General features: G+C 43.3%; 1 protein-coding gene across 1 annotated transcript in view; it reads left to right on the plus strand.

The window, feature by feature from the left end:
• LOC105986662 (acyl-CoA desaturase 1-like) overlaps window positions 1-9,611 on the plus strand; it is a 21,049-nt gene extending 11,438 nt beyond the window's left edge. Inside the window, exons 4-6 of the mRNA XM_013017688.1 lie at window positions 1,792-1,997; window positions 4,330-4,562; window positions 9,412-9,611. Coding sequence (XP_012873142.1) covers window positions 1,792-1,997; window positions 4,330-4,562; window positions 9,412-9,611 — 639 coding nt within the window. The remainder of the gene's footprint in view (window positions 1-1,791; window positions 1,998-4,329; window positions 4,563-9,411) is intronic.
• Window positions 9,612-9,895: the final 284 nt, after the last annotated feature.

Genomic DNA, 9,895 nt, shown 5'->3' on the forward strand with positions numbered 1-9,895 from the left:
GTACAGAGGGATTACAATTACATGGGCAAGATAATGAGTACATTTCTTATCAAGCATTGTTGCCTCCTCCTTTGTTTCCCCTTCCCATTCCCTCCCATCTCCCCTCCCTCCCCCCCTTCCCCCACCCCGTGCCAAAGTTGTAAAGTTCATTGTTGGTTTTTTTTTTTTTTTTGGTCGGTAGTTGGGCTTGAACTCTGGGCCTGGGCGCTGTCCCTGTGCTCTTCAGCTCAAGGCGAGCACTCTACTGCTTGAGCCACAGTGCCACTTCCGGTTTTCTAGTGGTTTATTGGAGATAAGAGTCTCAAGGACTTTCCTGCCCAGCCTGGCTTTAAACCATGATCCTCAGATCTCAGCCTCTTGAGTAGCTAGGATTACAGGTGTGAGCCACACCTTCCCCTCCACAAATTATACCTACATAAAACACAGTGAAAACAAGGGCTATATCATAGGGGAGGGAAGTCTTTGAGATTCTCATCTCCAATTAACTACCAAAAATACAGAAGTGGAAATGCGGCTCATGTGGTAGAGCACCAGCCTTGAGCAAAAAAGCTAAGGGGCAGCACCCAAGCCCTGAATTCACAATCCAGGACCAGATCATGCATACACATGAGTTAATACTTGTGTAGTAATGACTATGTGCCAACAACTACGGTAAAAAGATCATATAAGGCAGGTGCCTGTGGCTCACACCTGTAATCCTAGCTACTCAGGAGGCTGAGATCTGAGGATTACACTTCAAAACCAGGCTGAGTAGTAAAGTCTGTGAGACTCTGATCTCCAACAAACCACCAGAAAACTGGAAGTGGCACTGTGGCTCAAGTGGTAGAAGCCTTGAGCTGAAGAGGGAAAGCACCCAGGCCCAGAGTTTATGCCCCACAGCCAACAACAACAAGAAAGATGATATCAATTAACTCATTAAATCCTCACAGAGGTTGTAGAAAATAGATGCCAATTTTACATCTATTGTACAGAGAAGAAAATGAGTCAGAGAAGTGAGGTAGACTAACCTTATAGTGTTAACTAGGGATGCCATGCTGGCTAAATCAAGTACTGAGATTGGTTCAGCCAACAAGCTTTTCACAGAAAGATTAGGTAATTAGGGAAGGGGAACTCCCTAGCTATAGTTGTTCAGTGAGGCATAATTTAGAGAAGAGGAAAAAAACCCTAATTAGTCTCCACTGTCCTGGCAAAATCTGAAGGGCTCCCTACATATGCCTAATCATCCCTGCCTGCACAACTTCTCCTTGAGGCTCTCAAGGAGGCAAAGAGAAGGAAGAGACATGTTGACATATTTTGGAGGGATGGATAGACTCTCTAAAAAGACAAGAGGGCCTATGGAAATGTGCTTATGATCATGACTACATAGTTATTGTGTTGGGTACTTATCACCTATCAGGATGAAGCTTCTTGAAGCTTTATCCAGAGAGCAGCACCTTAGGGTCCATACCATCTGGCTTGTACTCTGTGCTCAGGGATTTCACTCCCAAGAGTACCATCTCTTCATCATAGCCTGGTGAAGAATTGCAGTTCTTGGCTAATGAAACTCCTTGGGTACTGCTACATAACCTTCAGTGTTATTCCTGTTTTGAAACTGGAAGTTGATTTTCCACACTGGTGTCAGGAGCAAATGCTGAGAAAAAGGCTGGCCCATATGCCCTCCTTGGAAGCAAAGTCCTGGGAACTGTGATGTGAGGCTGAGAGCTCTGGGCCCTTGCAGGTACTGGATTACTCCAATGCTCCCGAGAGGGCATCTCTCTTCAGGCCTGGTTTCCTCCTCTTCTGTCCCTACAGACTTACGTGTATGAATGGGCCCGAGATAACCGCGCCCACCACAAGTTCACAGAGACTCATGCTGATCCTCACAATTCCCGTCGTGGCTTTTTCTTCTGTCACGTGGGTTGGCTGCTTGTGCGCAAACACCCAGCTGTCAGAGAGAAGGGTGGTTCGCTGGACCTGTCTGACCTCAAAGCTGAGAAACTGCTGATGTTTCAGAAAAGGTGAGGAAGGGAGGACAGAACTGGGGTGTGGCCTTGGAAATGTGAATTTAGGACATGTAACATACCTGAGTAATTTCCTCAGTTTCCATATTCAAAATTTCAAAATTATCATTTTGACCATTTTTATGGTCTAAAAGCCACATCTATGTTTTATTCTTCTGTTCCTTTCTCTCTGAGCTATTTTAATGCAACCAATTAAATACAATAAATTTCACTGAAGTAGGATTGTCAGAAATGGACAAATGAATGTGTCTGACATCTTTCTTTTGAGCTTTTCACAGAGTAGAGTAGAGGGATAGGGCAAGTACCCAAAATAACCATTACACAAGGCAGAACATTATCTGTACTGGGCCTGGTACAATGGAAAACAACTTGGTCAGTGAGGAAAATGAGGTCAAGGCGCATGAACAAAGTATGACTGAGCTGACCTGCAAAGAGAGACCATTATGAATATGGATGAATAGAAAGTTCAAACAGAAAGCAAAGCATTTGCTAACTCATCAATCAGGTGCCTGAAACAGTCTTTCTGCTTGAAGTTTATGGTATGACAGGGAAAGAAACTGAAAGGTAGACAGATATAGCTCTGGTAGTCTTTGATGTAACTTAGGATTCATTCCATCATCAACAGAGAATCATAAAAGATTTTCCTACAGCCAGGCATGCTTTGAAGAGGCCACTCTCGGGACAAGTGAAAGTACCATTCAGGCAGAGAGATGAGAAGTGGAAACACAAGATATATTTAGGGAGGACTCAAGCCAGGGAAGCAGTGGCAGGATGGGCAAAGGCCTTGATATAGGAATGTCAGTGATATTAAAACAAAGATGTGACTGAGGAACATAGGCAACTGACTCTCTTGCAATGCCAATGGCTTTTGTCTACCTGGGACTGAAGGAGACAGGGTCTCCTGAAGTAGAGACCTGCTCTGGTCACAGATACTGAGTGTACCACCTGAGTGTACCTCCTGAGGGAAAAGCAGAGCAAAGAACTATGGGGTAGTAGTTAGAAATGAAGGCATGATATTTACCATGCTTTCTGCCAATGACACTAATGAGCAAGAGAAAGGCATCCAAAGTCAGACCATTTAGGCAGCAGAATTTGAATTTGGCTGATGTGGTTGTGATGTGACCCTGCCTGTTTGATCAACATTAGAAAGGACAAAATAAAGGCATTCCCAGGGAAATGGATGGAACTAGAAAAAATCATTTTGAGTGAGGTAAGCCAAGATCAAAGACACAAATGGCACATGGTCTCCTTGATATATTAAACCCAAAATACAAGGAGATACAACAAAGGAAACAGGACTTGAGAAACAAAGGACCTCCACTCATCTTTTTGTGTCATTACTAAATGACCCCATGTTGTTGATCACATGTATGGTATATATGTGCACATCTGAGGGAAGCTAGGAGGAGGACACAGAATCAGAGGAAAATGGGAAAACATACAACAGAGGGGCCCATCAGCTGCACTGGACATTGATAAAAGTGAACTAAGCAATTCAAGGGCAGTGATGGGAGGGAGGGAGGCAATGAGGGAAAGAGGGAACAGCTTACATTAAGCAAAGGGAAAGAAATGTAGGTATCACCCCATTTGGAAGAAATAATTTTATTGTTAAAGTTTGTAGAGTTCATAAGCTTTATAGATCGTGATAATGACAATTCACCTTATGAAGGTTAAAATGTGTTTGTGAATTTAGATAAATATCACTGTCCCACAATATTTTAAAGTTTATGTAATCTAGCTCAATAAAGAAATAAAAAAAAAGTTCAGGGACAGTGCTCACACCCTGAGTTCAAGCCGTAGGATCAGCACACACAAAAAGAAACAATAATGCATTTAGAATCAGGACATGATATTCTTATTCTTTTCCTCTGCATGCCTAATGGGAAGCTCTCAGAACATTTAACACATCCATAAAGCATTACTTAAAAAGTGAGAAGACAGGGGCTAGGAAGGTGGCTCAGTGGTAGAGCGCTTGCCTTGCATGCCTGAGGCCCTGGGTTTGATTCCTCAGCACCACATAAGCAAAAAAGAAATAATCTGGAAGTGGCGCTGTGGCTCAAGTGGTAGAGCGCTAGCCTTGAGCTGAAGAGCTGAGGGACAGCGCCCAGGCCCAGAGTTCAGGCCCCACGACCAGACCCCCCCCCTCCAAAAAAAAAGTTAGAGGACAACTCTGGCTTCTCAAAAGCTTTTCTATCCATTCGCTTTGGATTATTTCCCTCTGTATTCACAGTGTAGGAGGGAATGCTGGGCTCAGCCATGAAAGACTGAGTAATCCAGGTGTGTGAGAAAATCCTCTGTCCATACTCTCATTGTGTGTTCTCTCATGTAGGTACTACAAGCCCAGTGTCCTGTTGATGTGCTTCATCCTGCCCACACTAGTGCCCTGGTACTGTTGGGGTGAAACTTTTCAACATAGCTTGTGTGTTGCTACTTTCCTGCGATCCATTCTAACACACAATATGACCTGGTTGGTGAACAGCGCTGCTCACCTCTATGGATATCGCCCTTACGACAAGAACATTGATGCCCGTGAAAATGCCCTGGTTTCACTGGGAACTCTGGGTAAGTCAGCAGTGTACAACATGACCACATTCAGTAGTGTACTGATTATCGAATTTGGTTAGGAGCTGGAAATACTGGTAAGTCTGTTTTTAAGACACTTTGTATCTCAAATTATTCACCACAAAACTAGTGAGTACAAAATGGAGATAAACTTGTAAGCCATGCAACAAGTTTGGGGGGGGGGTGGGAAGAACACTTCCTCCAGTTCCAGGTTTCCAAATCCATTTCCAAATGGCATGCCTATTGAACCTTTCTAACTTCCTTTTCTCCACTCACCTCTAGTCTGGGCTATAGTCTTTGTTAGGTTTAAAATAAGAGGTTGTTGAGTAAGAACCACACCATGCATGTGGTATCAGGTAAGGGGTAGGTTTATTCATCCTTCTGGCTGGAGCCAGGCCATGTTGGCCCTCCACACGGCTGGAAAAGGCCTGGGAAAGAGAGCGTCTGGCCTGGGCTAAGCCTTATCTAAGATAGGGGTAGGGAAAGGTGTGGCCACCTCGAATCCAGATGTGACCTCAGCGGATGCATATGTGACCTCTTCCAGGTGTGCCAGTTGCCTAGGTAACGCAGGTGCTAGGCAGAGACTTTGCTGCGAGGTGCACCATCCTTACATTCCAGTCTTTCAATAATCATGAAATAGGGCATGTATTCTCTCTGGCTACTTCCTGCTGACAAGAGGTGTCAACATTAGTGGTAAAAGGCTTTAATGTGGTCCCCTCCCAGAGAAGGCAGCAAGCCTTCTCTAAGGCATTAGATGAGTCCTTAGATGAAGTCTGGAGAAAGTCTCTTAAGGCATTGAGGGGCTGGAAAAAAAAATACTAGAGAACAAACAAATGTCAAGAGGAAGGACTTCGGGCTGAAAATGTTGGTAGAAATGACCCTAGCTACTTCTGACATCTTGTGACTAGGTAGAGGAGAAGTCAGGTAACAAAGGCAAGAATGTAAATTCCTGTCTAGTTAAAAGGTACTCAGGTATGGACACTAGATGGGCAGGCTTCTTACTTCTATTGCCCTCCCAGCTCTGGTTAATTTTGAAAGGGCAGGCACAAAGTGGCTGATGTGACATCATCTCCTCTTTCTCTCTCCATGGTCCCTTGTTCCCCAGACTGGCTGAGTCTAGGTGCTCATTGTTGGGATGGTTTGTCCCAGTTAGTGTTCATGGAGGTTTGAACTCATGGCCTGGGCACGGTCCCTGAGCACTTCTGCTCAAGGCTAGTGCTCTACCACTTTGAGTTACAGTACCACTTCCAGTATTTACTGGTTAATTAGAGATAAGAGTCTTGAGCCATGCTTCCAGCCTGGCTCTTTGCAGGTTAATTAGGAGATGGAGTCTCAGGGATTTTTTTTTTTGCCCTGGCTGGCTTTGAACTCCAATCTTTGCCACAAAAAACCTTTATTATTTCCAATTAAAGCAATAAGGAGATCAAATAGAATAAGTAGAGCTTACCTGGTCCTTCTCAAGAATTGGTTTTGAGTTTTGCCTTTTTTGTTGGGTGTTGTATATTCTAGTACTGACTACATGGTACTAAAATATTGGGCATAACTGTGCTAAGATTCTCATCACATCTAACAAGTTTTGTCATTGCAGAATACTTGTTGGTCAATTCTTAATAAGGACCAGGTAAGTTCTACTTATTCTGTTTGATCTCCTTGTTGCTTTAATTGGAAATAATAAAGGGTTTTTGTGGCAAAGACTAGAGTTCAAAGCCAGCCTGGACAAAAAAAATCTCTGAGACTCCATCTCCCAACTAACCTGCAAAGAGCCAGGCTAGAAGCATGGCTCAAGACTCGTATCTCTAATTAACTAGCCAAACACTGAAAGTGCTACTATAACTCAAAGTGGTAGAGCACTGTATCTTACAGTCTTGTTTTGGGCAGATGTTACTAATTAGAATAGTCAGGGTAATAGGGAGACCAGTAAGATGAGTATTTTATATTTACTGATTCTGTAATGTGAACTATGTTTATATACTTCAAGTATGCTACTGTGAAGGAATGTGTAATCTCCTTGCTATGATTTCATATGCTTTACTCAGCCCCTTCTACCATCACACATGTTTTAACTTTGATTTGCATTTGAAATAAATCACTTAGGCTGCATAGTTCTTAATTTTCTTTTCTTTCTTTTTTTGTGTGCCAGTCCTGGTGCTTGATCTTAGGACCTAAGCCCTGGCCTTGAGCTTCTGCTCAAGGCTAGCATCTAAAACACAGCGCCATTTCCAACCTTCTCTCAGTAGTTTTTTGGAGATGAGAGTCTCATGGACTTTTCTGCCTGGGCTGTCATTAAACCACAGTCCTCAGATCTCAGCCTCCTGATCATCCAGGCAACAGTACAAGTAACTAGTATAGGTGTTTTTACATTTTTATACAAACATGATCTGGATTGAGATGTGTCCAGCATTATATACAATTATAATGACTGCCCCCCAATTTCAGCTGCTTTACGAAAAGCTTTTTAAAATCACTGCCAGTCTCCTACTTGGTCTCTATTGCTACTCTCTTCTGTCTACCTGCTCTTTCCTGCATTTTATCCCACCCTGACTTTCTCCAAGCTCTGTTTCCTGCTGTTCTAATTCTTTTGTTCCTTGAATTACCGCTCTCAGTCACATTTTCTTCTCTCTGACCACACTGGCCTTTCCTTAAGCCTGCATTGACCTGCCTCTTCCTGCCAGGTTGCCACACATGATCCATCTCCTTTTCAATCTAACACCTATAGACCTGATGAATGCCCACTCAGAGCCTGGCTGTGAACACCAGTGTGAAAGTTAGCAGTCCTCTGCCAGAACACTTAGCCTTGGCCTTATTTCCCAACTTCCAGCCTGCTTCTTAGTTCATACTATGGACCACCCATGTACAGAGTAATGATATACTTTCAATGTCCTAGCTGAAGGCTTATTTGGCAGGACTTCGTCACTAGCTTGCTATTTAGATCATTCTCACTCTATATGGAGCACTTTCGTTGTTGTTATGTATTTATATATACATTTATTTTTTGTTTGTTTGTTTAATATGTATATTTTAAGACCATGTCTGTAGGAAACTGTAGCCAAGCTATGAGACCTAGAAAAGGCTAAGAGATTGGAAGGCCATCTCAAACAGCCAAACAGCTGCTCTCCATCCACAAACAATCAGTTAAGGCAAAACAGAGGTCCAAGTTCCTACCATAGGTATGACTTGCTTTGGCTCTAAAAATCTGAGACCTTGGAGATAAGATGAAAGTCTATTGTAATGTTGGAGGGTTTATTGCTTTCCTCTACTTCCTAGGATTAGGAAGTCAATTAACATATGTATGCAAACTCTTTCTCATGTTAGTAATTGTAACTTCAAAAACAGATTGATACCCCAGTCTCTACATATGCCTGTAGTAACCTGCCCTGTACTGAACTGAATCAAAAGACTTGTTAATAGACTCTAGGAACTGATGGGCTGGGGAGGAAGTTTAGGTGCCCTGGTGCCTCCTTTTCTTTTTTTTCCTCCATTCTCAGTTCATAGACCTGGTATCCCCTGTGCTGTTCTAGGTCCCAGTTAGTGATGTGTCTCCTTATATAACCTAGATGAGATAGGAACTCAATTTCTCTCCGGGGCTGGGATTACAATCATGAACCACTATGCCTATGTTATATATAGATACTTTCATCCTCAAAAAGCCTTATTTTATTTATTTATTTTTCATTTATGTTGGTCATGGGACTTGAAGTCAGGACCTGGGTGCTGTCCCTGAGCTCTTTTTGCTAGTGCTATACCACTGCAAGGCTAGTGCTATACCTCTTAAAGCCATAGAACTACTTCCTGTTTTCTGGTAGACAATTGGATATAAGAGTCTCAAGGAATTTCCTACCCAACTGGCTTTGAACTGTGATCCCCAGGTAGGATTACAGGCCTGAGGCACCAGTACCTGACAAAACCATCTTTTAAGATGCTTCTTACAGAATGGTCATCCCAAGAGTTTTCAGAACTTCTGAGGATGAAGGGAATCTCTAAGTGTTTCCAGAGGGTTCTGATTTATCAGCACCTCTCATCTCAGACTCAAAAGTCAGAAAATTAGAAGCACAGCTGGGAAGGTGGCTCAGTGGTAGAGCGCTTGCCTTGCATACATGAGGCCCTGGGTTTGATTCCTCAGCACCACATAAGCAAAAAGAAAAAAAAAGCCAGAAGTGGCTCAAGTGGTAGAGCTCCAGCCTTGAGCTGAAGAGCTGAGGGACAGCGCCCAGGCCGAGTTCAGGCCCCACGACTGGACCCCCCCCAAAAAGAAAGAAAGAAAATTAGAAGCACAAACAGCCCACTGTGAACCAGCAATGTGCGAGTAATCTCTACTCCCAGTCTGGACCTCCTTTTCTCTGATTTATGCCTACTGTTCCCTAATCTCCTCCCTCTCCTCCACCCCCTACCCTGCAGAGAGTATGACCTCAGTGGGGAAGGCGTGTTGCTTACTGGCCACTGTAGGAAGCACAGTCATTCTTCTCCCTTGGTCCTTCCTTCCTCATCAAAACACATGCACATAGGCTCACAGCCTGTGAGATCTCAGGCCAGTACAACCGAATCTCTGATATTTCACAAGGTATTTCCTGTATGTTCTCAGAAGAGCCTGCTTCTTTCTTGATACTCTGAAGACCAGTTTCTCTCCCCCCCCAAAGCCACTCCCAATCCTGGAAATTTGAGTAGAATATCTCAGCTCAATCCTAAGGATGCCTCAGAGGGCATACTTTAGAGTACAAAACATTGGGTTTGCCATTCACTCAATACAGCAAGATTCTCCAAGGTTCAGAGGACCTGCTAGGTGAGAAGTGTTCAAAAATGACAAATCGCAAAATGTTGAGTTCTCTAACTGCTCTCCTTGCTTCTCTTCCAGGTGAAGGCTTCCATAACTACCACCATACCTTCCCCTATGATTACTCTACCAGTGAGTACCGCTGGAGCCTCAACTTCACCACATTCTTCATTGACTGTATGGCTGCCATTGGGTTGGCTTATGACCTGAAGAAAGTACCCAAGGCCTCCATCTTGGCCAGGATTAAGAGAACTGGAGATGGAAGCTATAAGAGTGGCTGAGCTGATTGGTCCAGGCTCCTTGTCCAAAAACCATCTGAGGAGATGCTCTATTAGCTACTCATTAATGCTTTATTAATAAACTACTGACCAATGCTAAAAACAATTAACTAAATCCATTCTAGTTTTCTTGTAAACTACTCAATTTGAAAGGCAATGATTCTCCTTTATGATGCTATACAAATATCTGTATCTTCTTTTATGTTCATTTGCCTTCTTATTGCTTGGTCCTTATTTCCTGTCTCTCCTTTATTTTTACCTGCCTCCCAGCCAAGCTGATTATCTTG

The sequence above is a fragment of the Dipodomys ordii genome, unplaced genomic scaffold, assembly GCF_000151885.1.
Source record: "Dipodomys ordii isolate 6190 unplaced genomic scaffold, Dord_2.0 Scaffold36, whole genome shotgun sequence".
In the NCBI taxonomy this organism is placed as follows: domain Eukaryota; kingdom Metazoa; phylum Chordata; class Mammalia; order Rodentia; family Heteromyidae; genus Dipodomys; species Dipodomys ordii.